Here is a 26,544-nt window from a genome sequence, read left to right as displayed (position 1 = left end):
GGAGGACCCGAGGGTCCGAGGAAAAGGCCGCAGTGTGTGGGCCACAACAGCGCTTTCTGGGGAGGCTGACAGGGCAGCTGCCCCCCACACCGGGTGGAGAGAGCCCCGGTCCCGTGTGGTCAAGGTGCAGATGGGGTCAGACTCCAGGGTGGGCCCGGGACCATGCTGCTGTTCAAGTCCGAAGGCCACCTGCTTAGAGGAAACCTGACTGAAAATGGCAGCATGGTTTTGGTCTGTGGGCCTCCTGTGTGGCTTTCACCTTGGATACGTTCTGGTCCATTCTTTCCCCCCCAGTGGAGAGATTCTCCTCGGATAAATTAGCACTGAACATCAGAATGCAATTAAGTCTTAGTGTTTCCTGCCAGTTCCCTTCCAACTGGACTTCCAAATAGCTCCATCCCCACCCCCATCCCCGCCTCCCTGCCCCGCTTTCTGGAGGTGTTCCCTCTCCTAACTGCGTGCTGCCTGCTCCACGCACTTCCGGTGCTTCTCCCCACCCCCCACCCCCCCCAGGTGGCTTGGGGCAGGTCAGAGGGTCAAGGAGCCCCAGAGCCACAGGGGACATGGCCTCTGGCCTTGCTCAATCCCCCCACTTTTCAGAGAAACTGAGGCCCAGATTGCCTGCGACTCGCACGAAGCCGCAGGGGAAATCGGTTAAGGACCTGGGCCCCTCCCCGGGGCGGCGGGGGTGCGGGGCCCGGACCGAGCGCGCTCAGCATGTCACGTCTCCGCGTGTCCTCCTCCGCAGGTGACAGCCTGCTGCTGGTGAAGAGCGCGCCCCCCGGGCCGCAGCCGCCGCCGCCGCCGCCGGCCCCGCCCAGCCTGCCGGTGCTCCCGGCGGCGGGCGAGCACGCGAACGCGGCGGGCGCCGGGCCCCCCGACGAAGGCTTCCCCGCGCTGGCCCGGGAGCGGGGCGCGGGCGGGGCGCAGGCGGCGGGCGCGGGCGGCGGGGGCGCGGGCGGGGGCCCCGGGGGCGGCGGCTGCGGCAGCTGCTGCCCGGGCGGCCTGCGGCGGAGCCTGCTCCTGCACGGCGCGCGCAGCAAGCCCTACTCGTGCCCCGAGTGCGGCAAGAGTTTCGGCGTGCGCAAGAGCCTCATCATCCACCACCGCAGCCACACCAAGGAGCGGCCGTACGAGTGCGCCGAGTGCGAGAAGAGCTTCAACTGCCACTCGGGCCTCATCCGCCACCAGATGACGCACCGCGGCGAGCGGCCCTACAAGTGCTCCGAGTGCGAGAAGACCTACAGCCGCAAGGAGCACCTGCAGAACCACCAGCGGCTGCACACGGGCGAGCGGCCCTTCCAGTGCGCGCTCTGCGGCAAGAGCTTCATCCGCAAGCAGAACCTGCTCAAGCACCAGCGCATCCACACGGGCGAGCGGCCCTACACGTGCGGCGAGTGCGGCAAGAGCTTCCGCTACAAGGAGTCGCTCAAGGACCACCTGCGCGTGCACAGCGGCGGGCCCGGGCTCGGCGCCCCTCGGCAGCTCCAGGCGCCGCCCGAGCACGACTAGGGCTGGGCTGGGGGAGGGCAGGGCCCGGAGGCGGGAGCAGGGGGGCGGGGGGAGGTGGGGGGGCGGGCCTGGGGGGGCGGCCGGAGCGCCCCTGATCCTGCCCCTGGTTCTCGGCGCGCCTTCCCTCCCTCTATCTGCCACCTGCTGGAAATTGGGAAGAGGAGTTGCACTCCAGACGGGGTCCCCCAAGGCCCCCTAGACCTGTCTGGCCTAAATGGATGGCCAGCTCATCTCGTAGGGTGGACCAAGGGGCCGGCTGAGCGTCTTCCCTCAGGGAAGGTGCCAGAACGGACGGTGAGGGGGCGAGAGGCTTCGGGCATCCCCCTCAGACACCGAGCGTGCCCGTTTGGCCACTGGAGTCCCGGTTTGTGATCGGGGGAAGCAACTAGGGAGTCTCAGAAGCCCTCTGAGATAAATGAGGTCCTACGGTTAAGAGATGCTGAGTAAGGAAGCAGAAGTGTGACGAGGAGATGAGGAACGGGCTAAGGGGTAACATCTCTGATGACAGCACTGCCTCGCGTTCTAATAGCGCTTTAGACTTTTTTAAACGTGTTTTCTATCCGTTACCCGTTTTCACCCTTAGCCTGTCCCTCTGAGGTACGTGGGGTAGGATTGTCCCTACTGCGAAAAGAGACCCAGGTGGATGGTTTGCCAGGACGACACAAGAAGAGAGCCGCGGGGCTGGGACCAGGGCTCCTGACCCCAGTGCAGTGTCCCCCACCACACACACTGCCTACCTCCCATGTCTGAGAGACTTCTGTGGCCTGGCCTTTCTTGTTCTCTCTCTCCTGTCTCCTTCCCCTGAGCCGCCAAAACTCAGAAGCAGCAGGGGGCCAGCTCCCGGGGTTTCTGGGGGTTGGGGGACCCATCAGCAGCTACACAATGCCCTGGGTTGTGCATCTGAAAGGCTCTTCCTGTGTAGGCATTCCTGGGCAGGAGGTCCCTCCCCAAGCCTGTCCTTCCCACCTCCAGTCCTTCAATCTGGTGCAGCATCTTTTCACTGCCCAGGAGTGACCCAGCCCTCCGAGGCAGCTGGTGCCCTGGGTCAGACCTCACTTTGTTGATTTATTCCAGTTTCCCCAGGGCCAAGGGGTGAGGGAGAGGCTCCTGCTGCTGGAGCAGCCATCAAAGAAGCGAGTCTCTTCCCAGGAGGGCCGGGCAAGTGGGTGCTAGAGTCTGAGAGCCTCAGTCTCCTGCCCTGAGCCTCCCAACTGGTGCTATCTGTTAACTGACCATGCTCAAGGACATGGACACAGACCCTATTCTGCCCCAGACCCTGCAGGCGCCTCGGGAGGCGCCCAAAGGACTCCCTTGAGTTGGTGCATCTGCTCCGTGGTCCTGAGGGGCCGTGGTCTCCATTTCTGCATCTTGCATGACCAGGCACTGGGATGGGGTGGCGCGCCCCAAGACCCTTGTTTGTGTCAAGAATGACTTTTCCTGCTCCTCCCATCGATCCTGCTTCTCTCCCAGTTCAGGGAGCACAGTGAGCAGCCGGCACCCGGCGCCACGTTTGTGAGCATTCTGCTTCCACCCTTCCCCTCATCTGCGCCGCTCTGCTTTCCTCAGACCCCTTTTTGCCATGCAAAGGGAATTCTCGAAATTAAATAAACGGTGTCCAGATTGCAGACTGCATTTTCACAAGGCCAGAGGGTTCTGCAGCGTGGCTCCGTAATGAGCTGGAATCCAACTAACTGGGGTTTTTTTTTTTCCCCCTTCCTTCTGCTTTCTAAGAAGAGGAGTTGAGAAGTTAAACAGACAAATTCAATGGAATTTTTGTTTGTTTGGGGTTTTTTTTAGAGCAGAAGGGAACACTCTAGTCCAGTGTTTTGGTTGGGAGGAGGCAGTATTCTGCTTTAAAAAGTATATGCAGGAAATCAATATTTTCATAATCTAAATCACAGAGAATAAGACCAACAGTTTTTTCTTAATTTTTTAAATTAATTTATTTTTGTGGCTGTTGAGAGTGTGAAAGGGGAGAAATTCCATTTGAGACGTGGGTTTGGAACACCTGAACACATAGCTGGAGTCCCTCCCTTTAGTTTAACCTCAAGGAGCTGATTCCCAAAGAGGGTTAGTGACTGAGCCAGAGAGAGGGCCAGGGCCATCTGGTTCCCACATCCTGGTCTGGCGGATGCTGCCACACCAAGTGTCCCCTCAGCTACACTGGGAGACACCCCAGCCTCCAGCACTGGCCTTGGACATGTCCTAGAGTGAGCTCCACCCCTGGAGCTGATCAGAGGTGGTGACACTCGGTGTGGACCTCTACCAGGGAGCAGAGGTCCTTATTGAAGCAGGACAAAGGTCAAGGGTCCTGCTTTGAAGGTGGATTTTTATTTTCCTTCTGATAATGTGTTAATTAAAGTTAACTATTTTAATTTAAAAAATGCATGCAGTAAAAATTTAAATGGTAAAAAAACAAAAAAAGACACAAGAGTAAAACTCTTTCCTACCAGACTCCCTGTTGAGAGATACCCATGCTAAGAGCTTCTTATATGTCCTTCCAGAACTGGAGAAGTCAAGGCTCGGAGGATGAGTTGGATGGGGCAGAGGGAGAGGAGACAGGAGGCAATGTGGGATGAAGATGAAACATGGCAGGGAGGCAGTAATTGGGATTGTAAGACAGGAGACTGGCCTGGTCATACTCAGGATGTGAGGAAGTTGTAGGTGATGTAGTTTCAAGGTGAGTCAAGGCCAGGCCATGGAAGGCCTTGAATGCCAAGACTATTCCATAGACAAGCTATCAATTAGCCTGGGATCTGCTGTGCCACAGATCCCTCATAGCCACCTTAGAACTCTTTAGGAGCCCAGGGGTGCCTGGCTGGCTCAGTCGGTAGAGCATGGGACCCTTGATTGCGGGGTCAAGCCCCATGTTGGGTGTAGAGATGACTTAAAAAACTTTTGTTTTTAAGATTTTATTTATTTGAAAGAGAGAGAGCACGAGCAGCCAGGAGAGGGAGAAGCAGGCTCCCCACTGAGCCGGGAGCCCAACGTGGGGCTTGATCCCAGGACCCTGGGACCGTGATCTGAGCCGAAGGCAGACGCCCCTAAAAAATCTTTAGATGCCCAGAGTGTATAGCTCTGAGAGGTCAGAGGAGTGAAAATGTTAGTCTTGAGACAGCAAGTTTAAGCTGGACACCACTGAAAATGAACAATGACAAGGGAACAGTTCTCTTACAATCAAGGTTTTGGGCACCATAACTGGCTCTCTCAGATCTGGTCCCAGAATATTGGGTGTTGGAGAGTGAGGGGAAGGAGGGAACTTCACACTGGGCTCAAGATGAACTAGCCTAGGACTATATTTAACGGTTTTGGTTTATCCGATTGTTAGAAAAACATGCCACCAGAGCATCCTATCAGCCTGGGGCCCTGAACAGGACCATTTGGGGGATGCAATGGCTGGCATTCCATCTGCCGCTGACTCAGGGAGCCATTGTGGGGGGATATTTCTAAAAGGGTAATTTTTTTTAAAGGTTTTATTTATTTGAGAGAGAGAGAGCATGAGCAGGGAGGAGAGGGAGAAGCAGGTCCCCTGCTGAGCAGGGAGCCTGACACAGGCCTGGATCCAAGGACCCTGGGATCATGACCTGCAATGAAGGCAGACACTTAACCGACAGCCACCCAGGCTCCCCTAAAAGAGTAGTTCTTGAGAAGAGGGATCTTGGGTGTGAGAATCTCACTCCCCTCTCCTGGCCCACACCATCCTGTGAGGTTCCCATAGGTCCCCTTCCATAAGAGTCTTAATTCTAGTGTGATGCTGGCACTGTGTCCTAAAGGTTGAGCACCTCTATTCAAATCTCTTGAGATGTATTTTAAACCAACATCATCCCCTGGCATAGGAATTTCTGTAGGTTTTCTTTCTCCTGTTAAAAGAGAAAACTGCCTTTGATTTGTATCCCGTTCAAGATTCAAGGGAGATCCCATATCCAGTCTTAGAAGTGAAAGCCAGTGTAGGTTACTTGGGTGTCCCCACAACTTCCATCCCTATGGGGCCAATATCCTTTGACCATAAAATGACTTGAGTCCCCAGTCAGCAGCCCCTGCCCCATATCTCAAGGATGTGGGGGTGAGGAGGGGAGTGGGAGAGGGAGAAGCAGGTTTCCCGCTGAGCGGGGAGCCCGATGCGGGGCTCGATCCCAGGACCCTGGGATCATGACCTGAGCCAAAGGCATATGCTTAACGACTCAGCGCCCCTAGATTTTACGTTAATACATTCAAAATTCAAAATGGATAAAAGGATGTGCAGAAGAAAACAAAAAAACTCCTTGTCACCCAGTCACCCAGTTCCTCTACCTGACGCTGACTAGTCAACTATGGAGAAAGGGGAAGTTTCTGGAAGGAAGCTGGAATCCTTCACAGATTCAAAGGAACAGTTGAACGACCAATCCTAGCAGAGAGAATAATGTGTCTCTCATCTCTGCTCCTTTTCTGTATGTTGGGATCATTCTTTAAAACCAACTTAAACTCCAAGAAATGGGGACAAGACTCTACCTGACTCATACATTTATAGCTTCACTACAGAGGAAATTAACCTGTCCCCTCAGCTCTAGTTAGAAAGATCCCAGGGAAGAGCTCTGATTGGTTCAGCTTAATCATATGCCCACCCCTGGCTCAATTACTGTGGCCAGGAGGCTAGGATGCTATGATTGGACTGGCTTGAGTCAGATGCCCACCCTTCATGGAACAAGATGGCAGCACCCATTCTAAGTACATGGCTAGAGCCCAGGGAGGAGCTGTCCCCGAAGAGAAAGAGGTGCATCTATGCCCAGGAGAAGGGAAAAGTGCTAGGTTGACAAAGCTAACAGATGTCCACTGCCTGTGGACACACTGTGTCAACTGTCCGCTGTGTCCATACACACATATATGGGGGGCAGGGGTGGTGTGCAGCTGGAACCAAGATATATTCATTCCAGGAGTCTCACGGACCTGGAGGCCTGCAGGGGGGCACGCTCCCCAGGAGGTTATTTATGTGAGAGAAGGATCACAAAAGACCTGGTCCCTGCCATCTAGAGACTTGTGGGATAATAAAGGGACGAGAATAGAAAGGGTTTCAACTAGAATAAAACCATGGTCCATAAACTTTCTCGAGTAAAAAAAAGTTTGGGCATACATATATGTACATATATATGTTAATATGTATGCTATAAATCATATGCACAATAGAACATTTAAAGGACAAGAGAAATATTTTTAAGGCATTATTTTAAACTTAATTTGTATTATATGTGATTCAAAGGATACTTTCTCCTGTCACTAGAAACGAGGATGTGGGTAAGATAATGTCTAAGGTCAGTTTCAGCTCTGAATGTTAACGTTCATATTTTATAGACACAGATGACAGGTTACAAGTACTAAGTACATTTTCTCGAGTCCTTTAATACCACTGCCACCAATGGGAATAATTATGAGCCTTATTTAAAAGTTTATTTAAAGGCCCAAGCCGGGCGCCTGGGTGGCTCAGTTGGTTAAGCGACTGCCTTCGGCTCAGGTCATGATCCTGGAGTCCCTGGATCGAGTCCCACGTCGGGCTCCCTGCTCGGCAGGGAGTCTGCTTCTCCCTCTGACCCTCCCCCCTCTCATGTGCTCTCTCTCTCATTCTCTCTGTCAAATAAATAAATAAAATCTTTAAAAAAAAAAAAGGCCCAGGTCAAGATCTGAGTGTCATTGGGAAAGGACAAATGGGAAGCTTCTAAGAGACACAACAAGGTAACATTTATGTTGGTGAATTCACTGCAGCTCAAGGTTTGGACCTTGCAACAGCAAAACATACCAAAATGAGAAATCGCTGGTCACTGAGTGCTTGCTATACGCCAGGCATTCAGTGACGCGAGCATTTGACTTACACTTGTGATTTCTTTTAATCCCATCAACAACCCAAGGATGCGATGTTTGTATTCTTCGTGGGAAGACACTGAAGCCGAGGGAGCATACACCACACCACTTAGTGACGGAAGGAGCCGGAACACAAAGATTAATAGTGATCAGGAGCACTTTTTGAACCCTTCACCTGACAGGCACTGTTCTAAGCACTTGAACTAACTCATTTAATCTGCACAGCAACTCTGAGCTATGTGCTATTATTATTGCTCACTAATAATGAGGAAATGGAGATGCCAAGAAGTTAATGACTTGTCCACATCTAGTAAGTGGGAGAGACCAATGGTCTCGCTTTTCCCTTCCCTTCCTTTCTTCCTTCCTTCCTTCCTTCCTTCCTTCCTTCCTTCCTTCCTTCCTTCCTTCTTTCTTCCTCTCTCGCACTCTCTCTCTCTCTCGATATCAGTATAGATACTATTATTTTGCCCCAAGTTTTAAAACATTTGCAATTTGAAAAAATGGTTTCTTTTCTTTTTACTGATTCAACAATTCCCTGTTACTCAGTGCTTATCAAGATAAGTGTGTTCTTAATCCTCTTCACCTATTTCACCAATCCTTGGCTCTGCTTTCTAAAGCATCATGCACACCATCTCTGCAAGCCCATGAAATTCAGACCAGTGCCTGGTGCTTCCTCCTTTGCACACTGGAAATTTTATCTAAATATTTTCCCAGTGTTCCAGGCTCAGAGTCAGGGGTGCTGAATCATCGTGACTCTCAAGAGACTGATGGATAAGCCAGAGCATCAGTTTAATAATTTCCAGGGGTGGACTGGACATTTGTATCAGCCTGACCTGCACATTGTCTCCCAGTAGCTACACGGGAACCTGCATCATCAGACTACCTGGTGAACACAGAAACTGCTAATGACCCCAGTACCCAGTATCCTATGTCCTGATATGTCTGTCTCCACAGATATGATACATTTTTCTCTGTGTCTGACAGTAAGTTTTTGTTGGTCTGAGAAAGTAGGTCAGACCCTAGACATATCTCAGTGGCTGACTGGTTTCCTCAGCTTGACCCATCTTTTCTTTATTTTTTATTTTATTTTTTTAAAGATTTTATTTATTTCACAGAGACACAGTGAGAGAGGGAACGCAAGCAGGGGGAGTGGGAGAGGGAGAAGCAGGCTTCCCCCGCCAAGCAGGGAGCCCGATGTGGGGCTTGAACCCAGGACCCTGGGATCATGACCCAAGCCGAAGGCAGATGCCCAACGATTGAGCCACCCAGGCGCCCCCCATCTTTTCTTTAGATGTATTAATAATCCGGTCAGTCTCCTATTGATCTGGTTGCTGTGGACATTATGCCTTCTCCTGGAGGTGACTTTACCTACCCTTATTCTCTGGTTCACCATTCAATCATCCAAAGATATTTATGAGCACTTCAGTGTGCAAGAAATGTTATATACTGTGGAGGGACATTTTAGTGAAAGGGACACATCACTATCATGTAAACTGATGAAAAAATTAAGTTATTTTGGTTAGTGATAGTGCTGTGAAAACTTTTGATCGGAGAATCAGGATTGAGTGTTGGGATGGAGAAGGGTGTTGGACTGTAGGCAGAGTGGACGGGAAATGTCTCTCTGAGGAGATGCAGTCTGAACTGAGCCCTGCATGCTAAGAAGGAGCCAGTCTGTTGATTTTTTTTTTTAAAGATTTTATTTATTTGACACAGAGAGACACAGTAAGAGAGGGAACACAAGCAGGGGGAGTGGAAGAGGGAGAAGCAGGCTTCCCGCGGAGCAGGGAGCCCGATGCGGGGCTCGATCCCAGGACCCTGGGATCATGACCTGAGCTGAAAGCAGATGCTTAACGACTGAGCCACCCAGGTGCCCCCAGTCTGTTGATCTTAAGAGTTTAGTTCTCAGGGGAAGTGCTTCGGGACTGTAATTCGAAGTGGAAGTTCATTGCCTGTCTCTGTAGAGACCATGTGGTACAAATTAGGCAAGTATGGTTGCAGTAGTGTTTTGTATTGGGTGATCCAAATGGAAATGCAGCCATGCTTTCCAAATCAAAATTCCGAACTCATCATTTAACAGTAACATGTGGACTGGATTAAACATTTGAAATCAGGGCTATCTTGGATTTTCCAAGGCATGTGATTACCGTAATTAATAGGATACAATGGGTTGGCCTGGGCACCTTGACCCCACACTGTTGATGTAGAAAGTGTATTTCCAGTTTCTTTCTTTCTTTCTTTTTTTTTAAGAGAGAGTGATAGAGTATGAGCAGGGGGAAGGGCAGAGGCAGGGGCAGAGGGAGAAGCAGGCCCTTCCACAGAGCGGGAAGCCCAATGTGGGGCTCCACCCCAGGACCCTGAGATCATGACCTGAGCCAAAGGCAGAAGCTTAACCAACTGAGCCACCCAGGAACCCCATGTATTTCTGGTTTCTAGAAAGCCACATAACAGATGAACAAATGGAATAAAACCACATGTCATTTGGCACCATATCTTTTTTCCCCAAGTAAATTACATATTCTTCCCTCAGAGCAAAGTGTGACTTTTTTTTTAATTTTTAAAGATTTTTATTTATTTATTTGAGAGAGAGAGAATGAGAGAGAGCAAGCACATGAGAGGGGGAGGGTTAGAGGGAGAAGCAGACTCCCCGCGGAGCAGGGAGCCCGATGCGGGACTCGATCCAGGGACTCCAGGATCATGACCTGAGCCGAAGGCAGTCGCTTAACCAACTGAGCCACCCAGGCGCCCCAAAGTGTGACTTTTATACATTTTGAATCCCTCAAAGCACCTCGCCGAGTGCTGGGCACGAAGAAGACACAACAAGGCCCACGTTTGCCTTACATTTTCAACCTGCGCTTGACTTGGAGGGAGCAAGCCCTTCTGCGGTCGCACACTCTGGCCCGAGCGCCGAGCTGCTGTTCATCCTCCTGCCGCACGGCGGCGCCCTGGAAATCCCGTGCGGTGGGGACGAGCCGCTGGAGCCGCTCTTGGCGCGGGAGGGCCGAACTCCCACAATGCATCTTGTATCAACACGGCTCTGGTGGCGGCTCTGAGGAGGGGCGGGGGGCGCCCACCGGACCGGCACGCAGCGCGAGGGGTATCAGGCGGGGCCTGGGTGTTGAGGGGCGACTGGCGGCCATGGCGGAGTCGGCGCCTGCTCGGGTAAGGGTGCCCCCGGCACGGATCGCGGGCGCGTTCGGGATGGCGGAGCTCCTGGCCGGGGCGGGGCTTCGAGGTTGGGACTCCGGTGGGGCTGGGGGTCCCGGGGTTTCCCGGGCTGCTCCTAGCGAACACCGGCCTCCTCCCACGACCCCAGGGCTCTGCCTTCCCCCTCTCCGGCTCCTTCCCTGTCGGGCCGGAGCCCCAGCGCCACACACCGTTGCCGAGAAACTTCTCCGAGGCTTGTTTCGTGTTTTTTGTTTTGGTTTTTTTTTTTTTTTTTTAGTATTTTTGTTTTTTTGAGAGCGCGCGACAGAGCGCGCGCACGAGCTGGGGGAGGGGCAGAGGGAGAGATTTTTCTTTTTTTCTTCAGAGAGAGGAGAGCGAGCGAGCGAGCGCGGGGCGGGGGAGGGGCAGAGAGAGAGAATCTTTTTTTTTTTTTTTTTTTTAAGAGAGCGCGAGCCGGGGGCGGAGGGGCAGAGGGAGAGAGAATCCGTTTTTTTGTTTTGTTTTGTTTTGTTTTTTCTGAGAGCTCGAGCGGTGGGGGAGAGAATATTTTTTAAGAGCCCGCGGGGGGGGTGGCGGGCAGAGGGAGAGAGAATCCTTTCTTTTTTTGAGAGAGCGGGGGTGGGGTGGGGTGGGGGGAGGGGCAGAGGGAGAGAGAAAATCTTAAGCAGGCTCCATGCCCGTTAGGGAGCCGGAAGCCGGGCTCCAGCTCATGACCCTGAGATCATGACCAGAGCCGAAATCAAGAGTCGGTGGCTTAACTGACTGAGCCACCTAGCAGCTGGAAAATGTAAAGGATATACCAGGTAAAAGGAAAATTATCCCAAACGTAAAGTCTGAAAATGTAAGCAAGTATGATGATCCATGGAAATGGGTAAATCTGAACAAATATTGACTGAATGAAACAGTAATGATCTTTTGTGAGGTTAAAAACAAAGGCAAATTAAAATACATGGCAGCATTGGTGTAAAGGTTAGGAAGAGATCAGAATTCATTTGTTTAAAGGTCTTTGTAAGTATACTTCCCGTAATATCTAGGATACTTGCTAAAAGACTAGAAATGGGCTGTAAAACTTACAAGTTAGAAGAGGAAGTAGTAGAATAAGAAAAAAAATCACCTAAAGGAAGGCAAGAAAGACGAGCACCAAAAAGGCAAAAAATCAAGAAAAATAGATCAACAGTTACAATAAATGTAAATGGAGGAAATGTTTTAGTTAAAAAGCAGAAAGTTGTCATATGGTTTGTAAGAGATACAAAAGACAAAACTACAGAAATGGTTGAACATAAAAGATATGGAAACATACCCGACTAATCAAAAGAAAATTGGTTCAACTGTATTAATATTGCTAGAGATCGAGGCTACTATTATTTTTGTAATGGTAAGACTCAGTTTATCAGCTTGATATTCTAATATTTTACATGTAATTATATAGCCTCAAAATATATAAAACAGGGCGCCTGGGTGGCTCAGTTGGTTGAGCGACTGCCTTCGGCTCAGGTCATGATCCTGGAGTCCCGGGATCAAGTCCCGCATCGGGCTCCCTGCTCGGCAGGGAGTCTGCTTCTCCCTCTGACCCTCCCCCCTCTCATGCTCTCTCTATCTCATTCTCTCAAATAAATAAAATCTTTAAAAAAAAAAAAAATATATATATATATAAAACAAACTGACAACTACAAGGAAAACTGGCATGGTAGAAGACTAACAAAACCTTAAGTTTTTATCAAGCAGAAAAAAAAATTAGGGTGTAGTGCATCCGATAGAACTTTCTGAGATTATGGAAATAATCTGCTTTGCACTGTTCAATATAGTCACTAGAAATATATGGCTATTAAGTACTTGAAATGTAGGTAGTATGGCTGAAGAACTGAATTTTTAATTCAGTTTTAATTAATTTAGATTTAAATAGCCATGTGTTTCTAGTGGGCTTTTGGACAGCACAGATAGAGATTTCTTTAATCCATATATCTTGTCAAAACAATATCAACGTGTAGGCATGCCTCAGTTTATTGAGCTTTGCTTTCTTGCACTTCGTAGATGCTGTGGTTTCGTTTCTTTTTTTTCCCCCACAAATTGAAGGTTTGTGGCAACCCTGTGTCAAGTCTCTCAGCTGCCATTTTCCCAACAGTATTTGCTCATTTTGTGTCTCTTTGTCACAATTTGGTAATTCTCACAGTATTTTAAACTTTTTCATTATTATATTTGTTATGGTGTTCTGTGATCAGTAATTATGCTTGCTAAAAACTCAGATGATGGTTAGCCTTTTCTTTCTTGCAATAAAGTATTTTTAAATTAAAGTATGTACTTTTTTTATAGATACAATGCTATTGCTCACTTAATAAGCTGTAGTAAATTTATATGCCCTGGGAAACCAAAAAATTCATTTTACATGCTTTATTATGATATTTGCTTTATTGTGGTTTCTGGAACCAGATTTGCAATGTTTCTGAGGTATGCCTCTATAGAGAGATTAATGAAGAAAAAATGAGAGGGAAAGAGCCTTTAATTTTTTAAATTTTTTAAAAGATTTTATTTATTTATTTGACAGAGAAAGACAGCGAGAGAGGGGGAACACAAGCAGTGGGAGAGGGAGAAGCAGGCTTCCCGCCGAGGAGGGAGCCCAATGTGGGGCTCGATCCCAGGACCCCGGGATCATGACCCGAGCCGAAGGCAGTCACTTAACGACTGAGCCACCCAGGCGCCCCCAAAAGAGCCCTTTTAGAAATGAAAATGTGTTCTGGCAGTTCACTGTAGGCTGGGACAGTAGGTAGGGCTGTTAAACTGAGTATCTCCGCGTGCTTTCTCCATGTGGCTTGGGATTTTTCAGGTGTTTTCCAGAGCCTGCCTGCTTATGATTTGTTCCACTTGACATGGAATGGAGCAGAGACAAACTGTTCCTTACAAACCCTTCTTGAATTGCAGATTCATGAGCAAAGTAGATGTTGTTGTCTTAAGCCACTAAATATTGGGATTATTTGTTGTGTAGTGATCAGTGGTTGGAACAGGTACCTAGGGAATATGTTAAAATATTGAAAGTTATTAAAAATACCTTGAAAAAGGAGTGGCAAACTGTATGGATACATTTATCTATGGATTTGATACAGACAAAATCTCTAAAGACATTTTTGAGACTTCTTTTTTTAAAGAGGTTTTATTTATTTGAGAGAGACTGCACACATGCATACGTGGGAGGGGGGAGGGGAGCAGAGGGAGAGGGAGAAGCAGGCTTCCCTGTTGAGCAGGGAGCTTGAGTGGGGCTTGATCCCAGGATCCTGGGATCATGACTTGAGCCGAAGACAGGGCCACCCAGGTGCCCTTGTGAGACCTTTCAAGTGTGTAAAGAATATCAACGTCCAGTATAGTCAAGATAATCCTATAAAACAAGGAAGTGGAACTTGTCTTACCAAATATCAGTAATTATTTTTTAAGAAGCCGTGGTTGTTAAAACTATAATATTGGTAAGGCAATATGAAAAATACCCTACAGAACAAGACTAGAGATGCCAGAGACAAATTGCTATGTATGAAAATTTGATTCATGACAGAGATAGCATTATAAATCTTTGGGTATATCAATGGATTTTTCATCATATAATATTAGGTCTATTGATTTCCTGTATGAAAATTGAGCCCTGCACCACACACAAATATCAGTTCTAGTTGAGTTACTCAGATGTGAAAACAAAACTGAGTGTTTAGAAGACAATATTGTGGGATATCAATATTTTTTTTTTCACCTGACACAGAAGTTCAAACCATAAAAGAATTCTGATGAAACTCAACTGCATTAATTTTTTTTTTTTAAGATTTTATTTATTTATTTGAGAGAGAGAATGAGATAGAGCATGAGAGGGGGAAGGGTCAGAGGGAGAAGCAGACTCCCTGCTCAGCAGGGAGCGCGATGCGGGACTCGATCCCGGGACTCCAGGATCATGACCCGGGCCTAAGGCAGTCGCTTAAACAACTGAGCCACCCAGGCGCCCCTGCATTAATTTTTTTATTACAAGATAATACAGTGAATTTTAAAAATGAGGCACAAATAAGGAGAAAATGTTTGCAACACGTATAGCATGGATAAAGATTAGTATCCAGAATTTTCAGAGAAATTCTGAGCTAGAAAGTCAGATAACCCAAAAGATAAACGGATAAAAGACTTGAGCAGGTAGTTCACTGAAGGTATTTGAATGGCCAGTAAATATTTAAAAGATGCTTACCCTTATTAGTAATCAAGGAAAGTATAGATGGAAACCATGATGACATATTTCAGACCTCCTGGAGGGACCAAATTTTAGTCTTACAGTAGCAAGTGTTGACATAGTTGGGAAACATCCAGCATACATATTTCTGACAGGAGTGAAATTCATACAACCACTTAGAAAACATTTGGCATTACTTACTGAAGTTCAAGTTGTGTATATACCCTGTTAGCCAACAATTCCTTCCTAGGACTATACCCTCAGGAAACTTGCCCATGTCTACTAGGAGCCGTGCACAGTCCTGTTGTAACTCTACTTGTAATGTCAAAGATGGGGACATCATAATGGAATGGAAAAGGAAATTGTGATATTGTCGCAACAGAATATTACGCAGAAGTGAAAATTAATTCTAGCCATCTGCAACAGCAGGATAGTCTCAGTTGTGGAATAAAGATTCTGTTTGTATAAAGTTCTAAGATAGGCAAAACTGAAGAACACGTATTGTTTTGGGAAAAAAGCATTTGGTGAAAATGTGAAAAAGACAGTTACTAGTGAAAAATCAAATTCAGGATGGTAGTTACTTTAGGGAGTTGTACAGAGGACTTCAGAGGCAATATTTGTATAACTGAGTGGTAGTTAATGGAGATTTGTTGCCATTACCTTACACATCTTATGTATTAAGTTTGTTTTTTTTTTTTTTAAAGATTTTATTTATTTGACAGAGAGCAAGAACACAAGCAGGGGGAGTGGGAAAGGGAGAAGCAGGCTTCCACAGAGCAGGGAGCCCGATGCAGGGCTCGATCCCAGGACCCTGGGATCATGACCTAAGCCGAAGGCAGACGCCCAACAACTGAGCCACCCAGGCGCCCCAAGTTTTTGTTTTCTTTTTTAACTATTCAGTATTAGAAAGTCATGGTATCTCAGAGTTGGAAGGGACTTTAAATATTATCTAGTCCACCTTAGTCAGATACCACTTTATAATGTTATTTATTTTGTATTTTACTCCAGCAGATTGAAGGTTTCTTAGCAATAGGGACCGTGTCTTATACTTAATGGTGACAGGTTTCAGACTGTAGTGGCAGGCCCATTGTATAATACTTGATCTGACAGTATGATAGAATACCCAAGCAGGACTGCCCCAGAAAAATCCAGAAGTATGGGGAATGTAAGTGTACTTTTTGTATTTCTCACTGCCATCAGGGATACTATTAAATATGGGATTTATGTAAAAAAAATTACAAAAAAATACATGTTTATTGAAGAAGTCAAGCAATAGTTTACAGGGAAAGATTAAAATCTCTCCCTCTCATCTCCCTGAGGTAAGTCATGTTAACAATTTAGTTTGGTGAATATCTTTCTAGACCTTTCTGTGGGCTGAAACAAACATATACTCATATGTTTTCTCTTCTTAAGGAAAGTGGGATCATAATAAATATATTTCCCTAAAAGTTGGATTTTTAACCAGCATGGTATGATGAAAACTCTTCCAAACCATACATACAGGTCATTATTTTTAAAGGTAGTATAGTGTCATTTTTGGTTGTGCCATAATTTATTCCTTTATGAATAGACCTCGAGATTATTTCCAAGTTTTGACTTTTCCAAAGAATATTACCAGTAATCATTTTTGTATGGATGTCAGTAAATAATGCCTTTTTTTTTTTTTTAAAGATTTTATTTATTGGGGCGCCTGGGTGGCTCAGTCATTAAGCATCTGCCTTCGGCTCAGGTCATGATCTCATGGTCCTTGGGATCGAGCCCCGCATCGGGCTCCCTGCTCCGCGGGAAGCCTGCTTCTCCCTCTCCCACTCCCCCGCTTGTGTTCCCTCTCTCGCTGTGTCTCCCTCTGTCAAATAAATAAATAAAATCTTTAAAAAATTAAAAAAAAAAAAGATTTTATTTATTTATTTGACAGAGAGACCGGGAGAGAGGGAACACAAGCAGGGGGAGTAGGAGAGGGAGAAGCAGGCTCCCCGCTGAGCAGGGAGCCCGATGTTGGGCTTGATCCCAGGACCTCAGTACCACGACCCGAGCCGAAGGCAGACGCCCAACAACTGAGCCACCCAAGCACCCCAGTGCCATTTGTTTTTATAAGATAGATTTCCGGAAGTGGGATTGCTAGGTGAAAGGATTGTTAGTGACTTTTATGAGATTTCCTTCCATAAAGTTTGTAATATTTTTCATTCCTTCCGGGAATGTTAATGAAAATGCCAGTTTTATGTCCTACTCACCTCTGAATGTAGTTCCTTATCCCTCTTGTTCAAGTGTGTCAGCCTGGTGGGTGAAAAGTGATTTTCCTGGGTTGTATTTGCACTCCTAACTGCTTCTTGACCACTTGCATTTCTGCTCTCATAATTACTTACAGTTTACAGTTTTATTTAGGGTTATTTTTTTTTTTCCATTTCATACTTTGTTTATAAATATCCTCTCCCCGTTTGTTTTTTTACGTTTAGTTTATGGCATTTTTCATGGCAGCTAACATTTTCTTCTATCTTGATACTCTAAGTCATGCTTACTGAGATAATTTACATACAATAAAATTCACTCTTCAGGCATACAGTTGAGTGAGTTTTGATAAATGTGCAGCCATCATCATAATACCAAAATATAGAGTATTTCCATCATCTCAGAAAGTGTTCCTTTGCATTCACTCTCCTTCCCTCACCCCCAGCCCCTGGTAACCACTGATCTGTTTGTTTGTTTTAAAGATTTTATTTACTCATTTGAGAGAGAGAGACAGCACAAATGAGGAGAGGCAGAAACACTCTCAGCCGAGATGGGAGCCTGACATGGGGCTTGATCCCAGGACCCTGGGGGCATGACCTGAGCCCAAGGCAGACACTTAACCATCTGAGCCACCCAGGCACCCCCACTGATCTGTTTTCTGTCCCTATAGTTTTGCCTTTCCTGAATGTCATGTAAATGGAATAGAGTAGGTGACATTTTGTGTCTGGCTTCTGTCACATAGCATAGTCATTTTGAGATCTATATTGTTAGGTGTATCAATAATTTGTTCCCTTTTTATTGCTAATGTGTGCTTAACACATTAATTATTAATACATTAATAATGTAACAGTATTTTATTATATGGTGTACTAGTACCCTAAGGCAGCTGTAACAAAATATTACAAATTGAGGGGCTTACACACCGGAAGTGTACTGTCTTACAGTTCTAGAGGCTGGAAGTCTGAAATCATGGTGTCCACAGACTTGATGCCTTCTTAGGGCCAGATGCCTTCTTAGGGCCACGACGGAGAATCTGTTCCAGGCTTCTCTTATAGCTTCTGATGGCCCCACACATTTTCTTGGCTTGTGGCAACAAAACTCCGACCTCTGCCTCTGTTGTCACGTAGTTGTCTTCTCCCTGTGTCTTCACATCGTCTTCCCTAAGTGCACGATTGTCTGTATCCAGATCTCTCCCCTATTTTATAAGGACATCAAATCATATTTGATTAGAGCCCAGCTGATGACCTCATTTAACTTGATTACCTCTAAAGATTCTTCCTTCAAGATAAGATCACAATCCGAGGTACTGGGGCTTGGGACTTCAACATATCTTTTTGTGGAAATAAAATTCAGCCCATAACAGATGGATGGACCTTGGTTTATTGATTCACCAGTTGATGGACATTTGAATTGTTTCCATCTCAGTAGGTAGTTCAAAACAAGAAGAAGCTTTATTTAACACCTCTTTTTTTAGCTTTTTGCTTAGTGCTCAGATCCTGACCCACCTTCCTTTGCTAAGCAAGCAACAAAATGCTGGGCCACAGAAAGGCAGGAGGAGGGCGCCTGGGTGGCGCGGTTGGTTGGGCGGCTGCCTTCGGCTCAGGTCATGGTCCTGGAGTCCCGGGATCGAGTCCCGCATCGGGCTCCCTGCTCGGCGGGGGGTCTGCTTCTCCCTCTGACCCTCCCCCCTCTCATGCTCTCTCTCAAATAAATAAAATCTTTAAAAAAAAAGCAGGAGGAGGCTCCAAAAAGCTAGAGATGAGCAACTGAAAGTGAAAAGCAGAACATGGGATGAAAAGAGCCTGTCCAATAGTCTGATGTTCTGTTTTGTTTCATTTGTATTTGTTTTTAATGTAAAAGATAAATTTACATTAAACTTTTATTTAAATCTTTTTTAGGGGGGACATTTAAGCTTTAAACCCACATGTTCGATAATGAACTGAATTGAGTCACTGGAGTCGGTCATGGCCAAGCTTACGTGCTCATTTCTGTGCCAGTTGGGTTCCTTTTGTCCCGTTTCTCCAGACACTTAAGTCCTGGCCCTAGCAGTGCTTTCAAAGCTCTTCCCTCTCAGTGTCTCTTCTTGCGGGTAGAGAAGCAGCCTTGAAGAAAGTGTATGCCAGAGAAAAGAACATGAAGCTTTGGGGCTTGGGGACTGAAATGAACATGCAGTGGTACATTGGGGTCAGAGGGAGCAGTGGGGAGACTCCCCGCATGTTGGCTTTAGTAATGTTGAGCTTCAGCTGTAGTGATTTTCCTCCTTAGGGACAGGTTGTAAAAATGAACTGTGTAAGGAAACTGTCAGTAGGCTTCGTCAAATCACGGCAATAAACATTTATGAAGGATTTAGTTGGGGACGCCTGAGTGGCTCAGTCGGTTAGGTGTCTGCCTTCAGCTCAGGTCATGATCCTAGGGTCCTGGGATCGAGTCCCGAGTAGGCTCCCTGCTCGGTGGGGAGCCTGGTGCTCTCTCTGCCTGCCCCTCCCCCTGCTTGTGCTCTCTCTTTCTCTCTCTGACAAATACATAAAATCTTTAAAAAAAAAAAAAAGAAAAAAGGATTTAGTTGGTGTTACTCACTGTACCAGCTGCTTGGGTGCAAAGGTAAATGAGTTGAGCCCTATAGGTCCTGCTGAGGAATTGTGTCTTTGTTCGTCTTAGAGAATATGTCAAGTGTGAAGTGCAGGTAATAAGACATTATGTACAATATGATTTCAACTTTGTGGAAAACAGATAAGTTAAAATATTAAAAAAAAAAAAAGGCTTAAGATAAATACACCAAAATTCTGACAGCATATTTCTGAATGGTGGTATTTTACATAACTTTTTCTTTCTACTTTTCAGTACTTTCTTACTATAATGTACGTGTATAATTTGCAGTATCAGAATATAAAAGAGCATGCTTTAAAAAAAGGTAGAAACTAGGTAGCTCTAAGCACGCTTGGACCCACTGGACCCATTGTTTTCTTTACTTGATGTTTGGAAATGACACCGACTGACCCTGTGTCTGATTCTTCATTCAGCACAGGAGGAAACGCCGCTCCACACCTTTGACTTCCTCCACACCACCCCCACAAGCAACAGAGAAAAACTCTTATTTGCAGACCACGGAGCTCTCACTCTGGACCGTGGTGGCCGCCATTCAGGCCGTGGAGAAAAAGATGGAGTCCCAGGCCGCCCGGCTACAGAGCCTGGAGGGTCGGACGGGGACAGCCGAGAAGAAGCTGGCCGACTGCGAGAAGACGGCCGTGGAGTTCGGGAACCAGCTGGAGGGCAAGTGGGCCGTGCTGGGGACCCTGCTGCAGGAGTACGGGCTGCTGCAGAGGCGGCTGGAGAACATGGAGAACCTGCTGAGGAACAGCAACTTCTGGGTCCTGAGGCTGCCCCCGGGCAGCAATGGAGAGGTTCCCAAGGTAGTCCCCTTGGGGATTAAGAGTTAGCCTACTGCACCTGGGTGGCTCAGTTGATTAAGCATTTGCCTTCAGCTTAAGTTACGATCCCGGAGTTCCGGGATCGAGTCCCACATTGGGCTCCCTGCTCAGCAGGGAGTCTGCTTCTCTCTCTGCCCTTCACCCTGCTTGTGCTCTCTCTCACTCGCTCGCTCTCAAATAAATAAATAAAAATCTTAAAAAAAAATATGGTCACCTGTGAGCAACCTCTTTAGGGAAAAAAAAAAGCCTAAATGGGGAGCCCTCCCCTTTATTATTTAAGATTGTAAGTTGCTGGCTTTTCTTTCGTGGCTAGACAGGAGGCACTCATTGTACGATATTTGTGATTTCAGGTATCCAGGTCATTTGAAAATGATGGAGTCTGTTTCTCAGAGCAGGAGTGGGAAAATCTGGAGGACTGGCAGAAGGAGCTCTACAGAAATGTGATGAAGAGCAACTATGAGACTCTGGTCTCTCTGAGTAAGTAGTACTTTTCCCCTGAGAATTCTCTTTCAGATATCTTTACATCCCTGGCCAAGTAGCGTGCGACTCAGACTACACTTGGCTTTGGCTCCTCTGTTGGTCTGGGCTGGGTTGAGAAATGGGAGTCTCCAAAAAAGAGAGAGGGGGAAACAAAACGTAAGAGACTCTTTTTTTTTTTTTTTTTTAAGATTTTATTTATTTGACAGAGAGAGACACAGCGAGAGAGGGAACACAAGCAGGGGGAGTGGGAGAGGGAGGAGCAGGCTCCCCGCTGAGCAGAGAGCCCGATGCGGGGCTCGATCCCAGGACTCTGGGATCATGACCTGAGCCGAAGGCAGACGCTTAACAACTGAGCACCCAGGCGCCCCAAGAGACTCTTAATGATAGAAAACACACTGAGGGTTGAGGGAGGGAGATGGGTGGGGAGTACAGGCTAGATGTGTGATGGGCATTAAGGAGGGCACTTGTTGTGATGAGCAGTGGGTGTTATATGTAAGGGATGAATCACTAAATTCTACTCCTGAAAACAGTATTACAATATATGTGAACTAACTAGAATTTAAATAAAAATTTGAAAAATAAGAGAAATCGGAGTCTTTAGGTCCTCAATTCATGAAGACTTTTGGAAAGGTCTTGGTGTTGTGTGTTTTGTATTCTCTGTGGTCACATAGTTCTTGATAATATTTACTAATAGAAAAGATGTGATCATCATAGTGTAACATATATTGTAGTGTAATGTGAGCAAGGTTCCTTATGGTGTTTTTAATACTTAAAACTGTTTTTTTTTAATTAATTAATTTATTTTTAAAGATTTTATTTATTTATTTGTCAGAGAGAGACAGCACAAGCAGGGAGAGAGGCAGGCAGAGGGAGAAGCAGGCTCCTCGCTGAGCAAGGAGCTTGATGTGGGACTCGATCCCAGGACCCTGGGATTATGACCTGAGCCAAAGGCAGACGCTTAACTGACTGAGCCATCTAGGCGTCCCAGTACTTAAAACTGTTTGACAAGAGGGGCGCCTGGGTGGCTCAGTTGTTAAGCGACTGCCTTCGGCTCAGGTTATGATCTCAGGGCCCTGGGATCGAGCCCCACATCGGGCTCCCTGCTCTGCGGGAAGCCTCCTTCTCCCTCCCCCACTCCCCCTGCTTGTGTTCCCTCTCTCGCTGTCTCTCTCTCTCTCTCTGTCAAATAAATAAATAAAATCTTTAAAAAACAAAAAACAAAAAAAAATGATAAGAAATCCTTTGTTACCTGAGATAAGGCAGGCAGCCCAGGTTAACCAAAAAATTTTTCTTGGCCTTAGCTGGAATTATATTCAGTCCCTGTGAGCTCAGTGTCTATTTTGTGTTAATCAGAAGTGCTGCTTAATAGATATACATTTTTATATATAAAATATTAGCTATTAGTAAGTAGATTTTGGTAGACAAAATCTTTTTTTTTTTTAAGATTTTATTCATTTATTTATTGGAGAGAGAGATTATGGGGAGGAACAGAAGGAGAGAGGCAAGCAGACTGCGCAGAGCCTGATGTGGGGCTTGACCCCACAACCCTGAGACCATGACCTGAGCCAAAACCAAGAGTCAGTCACTCAACCGACTGAGCCACCCAGGCGCCTCCGACAAAATCTTTTATTTTATTTATTTATTTATTTTTTTAAAGATTTTATTTATTTGACAGAGACACAGCACGAGAGGGAACATAAGCAGGGGGAGTGGGAAAGGGAGAAGCAGGCTTCCTGCCGAGCAGGGAGCCCGATGCGGGGCTCGATCCCAGGACTCTGGGATCATGACCTGAGCCGAAGGCAGACGCTTAACTACTGAGCCACCCAGGCGCCCCCTAAAATCTTTTAAAACTGAGGTCCATGGAGAAGTGCCCAAAAGGCCACTGTGACTAGGGCAGAGAGGGAAATAGCAGAAGGGTCGGGGGGTTGTGTGACCTGAGCCGAGTTCTGTGCTCTGCTAATGGCTGTTTCCTTCTCTGTCCCAGCTGGGGATAATGGTGCACACCTCACCTTGCAGCGTGTCAGTGTGGATGAAATTCGATACGCTGAAAGGAAGCAGCACTTGAGACCATGTACAAGTGAGGGCAGGGTGGTGGCTGGGGAGCCTGACTGCTGGAGCCACAGTGACTAATGAAGGAGCGTTGAAGGCAGCAGCTGACTGAATAGATTTTTCGAATTGGCTCTGATTTTCTCGTTGTCCCAAGCTGCCACTGGCGGGAAAGTGGGAAGAACAGTAGCCTTTTGATCTTTGGAACTTTTAATATCAACCCTCTGACATTGGTCACCTTGTTCATTGGCAACTGACCAGTGCGCAGTGAGCTTCTACTGTCTCCTGGGCTCACACTGTGCCTATTCCAACCCAGAGGTCCTTGGCCAGACAGAAGGAGAAGCGGAATTGGGTGCAGGGATGCTGGGTGACTTGGAGGAGGAAGGCCCTGGTGATGTCCACCCAGGTGAGTGGATCCAGAATATTCCATCCCTCTCTCTACTCCTTGCAGCCTACAATGAGCTTTCCCACTGCTAAACTGCCAAACACTGATTATCAGCAACCTCATCTGGTATTATTTATTTTAGATTTCTCTATGATTTTCATTAGTTCACCTGACATATATGTGTCTTCATTTATTACCACTGTGGAGTCCTTAAGTATTGTGACATATCCTACTTCATGTCTATGCTACTGTACAGAGTAGAATAGCTCAAGTGAAAACTTGCTGGAGATTGAGGATAGGGTTGGTCACATCTTAGGAATGAAGTTGTCTGGGTGAGAGGCAGGCAGAGTATTTATAAGCCAGGTATTGGGGGAATGTGCAGGAAGACTGGGGCTGGATATATGAATTTTTTTTTTTTTTTTAGATTGTATTTATTTGCGAGAGAGCGAATGAGAGACCATGAGAGGGAAGAGGGTCAGAGGGAGAAGCAGACTCCCTGCCGAGCAGGGAGCCCGATGTGGGACTCGATCCTGGGACTCCAGGATCATGACCTGAGCCGAAGGCAGTCGCTTAACCAACTGAGCCACCCAGGCGCCCTGGATATGTGAATTTTTAAGCTTTAGGCTTAAGGGTGGTTGGGTTTTTTTTTAATTGTTCACATTTATTATTTTAAACTCTTCAGTATAGTTATAGTATAATTTGCCATTTGTTTTTAAAGATTTTTTTATTTATTCATCCAAGACAAAGAGATACAGAGAGAGAGCATGAGCAGGGGGAGCAGCAGAGGGAGGGGGAGAAACAGGCTCCCCACTGAGCAGGGAGCCTGATGTGGGGCTCGATCCCAGGACCCTGGGATCATGACCTGAGCAGAAGGCAGATGCCCAACCATCCGAGCTACCCAGGCGCCCCAATTTGCCATTTTGTACAGGAATTGAATACAAATTTATGGACAAGCTTAGAGAACTATCATTTATAACATTGTTCTAGAAAAATAATCTATTCAGATTTCTCTACCTGAATATGTGTTTAGCTTTTCAGGTCTTAGAACCCAGACTCCTCCTCCAGGGTGTCCTAATGCCCTTATCCTGGGGTGCTTTGATTTGAGTTCTTCTGAAATTCACAGATGTTTGTTTAGCTCTGAAGAAACCAAAAGTGCTAGAATGTGATCTTTTTTGGTCTTCTCTTTCTCGGCAGCCGAAGGGGTTATGATCAAGCAGGAGATCCAGTACGCTCAGGAAGGCTCTGCAGATCTTCCTGGAGAGTTCTCAGGCATTGCTGAAGAGCAGGCTTTCCTGAGCCCAGAGCATACTGAACTCTGGGATGGTCAGGGTGGTTCTGTCCTCTTGGATTCAGGCCCCGGGGACACTAATCTGGAGGATCCCATGGAGGGCAGTAGAGACCCTAGCAGCGGCAGAATTCTGAGCTGCCCCCCAAAGCAGAAACCTAGTAGGCAGGTGCAGCTGGGTCAGGAATGTGGGCAGGGCCTAAAGCTGAAAAGGGACACTTCTGGCCCATATGGATGTTCCGAGTGCGAGATCAGCTTCCACTATAAGCAGCAGCTAGCTACGCATCTGCAGACCCACTCAGGGTGGGGGACTTACACAGCCTCGGAGCCAGAGGAGAGCCTTAGACCCAGGCCACAACTTAAGCCCCAGTCCAAGAGGGCAAAGATGCATCAGTGTGATGTGTGCATGAGGAGCTTCAGCTGCAGGGTGAGCCTGGTAACCCACCAGCGCTGCCACTTGCAGGAGGGGACCAGTGCTGGCCACTGTGTCCAGGAGAGGTTCTCGCCCAACAGCCTGGTTGCTCTGCCTGGCCACATCCCTTGGAGGAAAAGCCGGAGTTCCCTCATCTGTGGTTACTGTGGCAAGAGCTTCAGCCATCCATCTGATCTGGTGCGGCACCAGCGCATCCACACGGGTGAACGGCCCTACAGCTGCTCAGAGTGTGAGAAGAGCTTTGTCCAGAAGCAGCACCTTCTGCAGCACCAGAAGATCCATCAACGGGAGCGGGGCCTGGCCCTGGAGCCTGGAAGGCCCAATGGCCTGCTTTAAGGGTGCCAGCCCCTTGTCCGTCTTGGTGGGGGGCAGAAGGGGCTGGCATTGGTCCCCCCGAAGAGACACTGTGCAGAGTCAGGGACTGACTTCTTCCTGAGGAGAGTCACTTTGATTTGCCTTCCCTTGGCCAAGCACCAGGCCAAGCCCAGAGGCTGTGAAAACTATGGAAGAGGAGGAGTCCGGGGCCACTCCTCTCCCTGCTGTCTCTACCCTGCTGTGGAGCTTGTTGTTTCTGGCACCTTCAAGTCTCTGGTTTTCCCATCAGGGCTGATATTCATGGGCTGGGGTTGGCTCTCTGACCCTGCAGGGACTGGTGGCTGGTTCCAGGTCCTGTCCCAGCATTTCAGGTCTTCCCATGAGGTTGGGTCGGGCCAGGGGAGCGAGCAGGTATGTGGAAGAGTTCTGGGACTCCTAACCTGGTCTTTCCTCTTCTTTTGTAGTCTCTTTGTTAAAAACAAGTCGAAGAAATAATTTAAATGACTGCTTACCCTGTTCTGAGGAAACTTTTTTGGAATTAGATTTTAGTTGACTTAAAAAATTACAGTCTGACACTTGTTTTTTTTAAATTTCCAGCATTGTAGAAGTTGTTCCTAACGTGGGGACTGGGCCTACCCTCTACGAGGGATTTGTTTATGGGGCTCTTTTAGCCCATCCACACTTAGTTAGATCAGAGATCGGGGGCAGATTGCTGAGCTCCTCCTTGTGGGGGTCCTTGCTCACATGGGGCTAACTGAGTCCAGAGGAGCAAGAGGAAGGGAGTGGGAAGACCTCAAAACCCCTGCTGAGAACGAAGAATGCTGTGTCGGAGCCGAGAGCGTGTTGCTGCTGCTTGGGAATCCAGGTTTCTCACCATAATCCTCTTCCTCTTCCAACGTGGTCCTCGCTGGGTTCTGCCGCCGCCCAGGGTAGAAGACTGCTGTGTTACTTATGGTTGTCTGACTTGTTCCAGTGGGTATTGGAGTTTGTTCTTATTACACCAGTTGTTTCTTGAGATTGTGTAGATTACACATTTTTCAAATTAGTTCTGGAATTGACTGTTCCAGAGGGGATGGAGAAAAAGCACAAAAATGCTTTGTTTCTCAGGAGTGTTGAATGCCTGCCCCACTGTTGTTTGGGGAGATGGGAGTGGGCTCCTGGGTCCTATGTGAATGTCCCCTTTGATGATTTACAGTTGCTTAGAATAAAACTTGGCTACTAGCAAAAAAAAAAAGCTCATGTTGGGTATTT

General features: G+C 47.2%; 2 protein-coding genes across 4 annotated transcripts in view; both read left to right on the top strand.

Moving 5' to 3' along the window:
* Positions 1-9,956, top strand: part of ZNF282 (zinc finger protein 282) — a 31,080-nt gene extending 21,124 nt beyond the window's left edge. Inside the window, exon 8 of the mRNA XM_045864099.3 lies at positions 749-9,956. Within this exon, the coding sequence (XP_045720055.1) occupies positions 749-1,512 (764 nt within the window). The 3' untranslated portion in view covers positions 1,513-9,956. The remainder of the gene's footprint in view (positions 1-748) is intronic.
* Positions 9,957-10,342: 386 nt separating this feature from the next.
* On the top strand, positions 10,343-26,523 carry ZNF212 (zinc finger protein 212). 3 transcript variants are annotated; one of them, XM_064575796.1, is made up of 6 exons: positions 10,380-10,500; positions 11,191-11,309; positions 19,947-20,331; positions 20,700-20,826; positions 23,192-23,281; positions 24,455-26,523. In XM_064575796.1, exons 3-6 carry the CDS (start codon positions 20,080-20,082, stop codon positions 25,312-25,314), a joined length of 1,329 nt encoding a protein of 442 aa, XP_064431866.1. In that variant the 5' UTR covers positions 10,380-10,500; positions 11,191-11,309; positions 19,947-20,079; the 3' UTR covers positions 25,315-26,523. The 3 variants fall into 3 exon arrangements, with proteins under 3 accessions (XP_045720054.1, XP_064431866.1, XP_064431865.1); XM_064575795.1 differs by having other exon boundaries at positions 19,942-20,331; XM_045864098.2 differs by lacking the exon at positions 11,191-11,309 and having other exon boundaries at positions 10,343-10,500; positions 19,942-20,331.
* The last annotated feature ends 21 nt before the right edge of the window (positions 26,524-26,544 follow it).

Source organism: Mirounga angustirostris, unplaced genomic scaffold (assembly GCF_029215605.1).
Source record: "Mirounga angustirostris isolate CCGP_5_RB_7025 unplaced genomic scaffold, mMirAng1.0.hap1 SCAF_12, whole genome shotgun sequence".
Taxonomy (NCBI): Eukaryota; Metazoa; Chordata; class Mammalia; order Carnivora; family Phocidae; genus Mirounga; species Mirounga angustirostris.
Note: the sequence above shows the minus strand (reverse complement) of the source record. Positions and strands in the feature narration are given on the sequence as shown.

Coding starts and splice junctions, on each gene's coding strand:
- ZNF212 (XM_045864098.2), top strand. CDS start 10,477: ATGGCGGAGTCGGCGCCTGCTCGG. Junction 20,827..23,191: donor TGAGACTCTGGTCTCTCTGA/GTAAGTAGTACT, acceptor ATTCCAACCCAG/AGGTCCTTGGCCAGACAGAA. Junction 23,282..24,454: donor CCCTGGTGATGTCCACCCAG/GTGAGTGGATCC, acceptor CTTTCTCGGCAG/CCGAAGGGGTTATGATCAAG.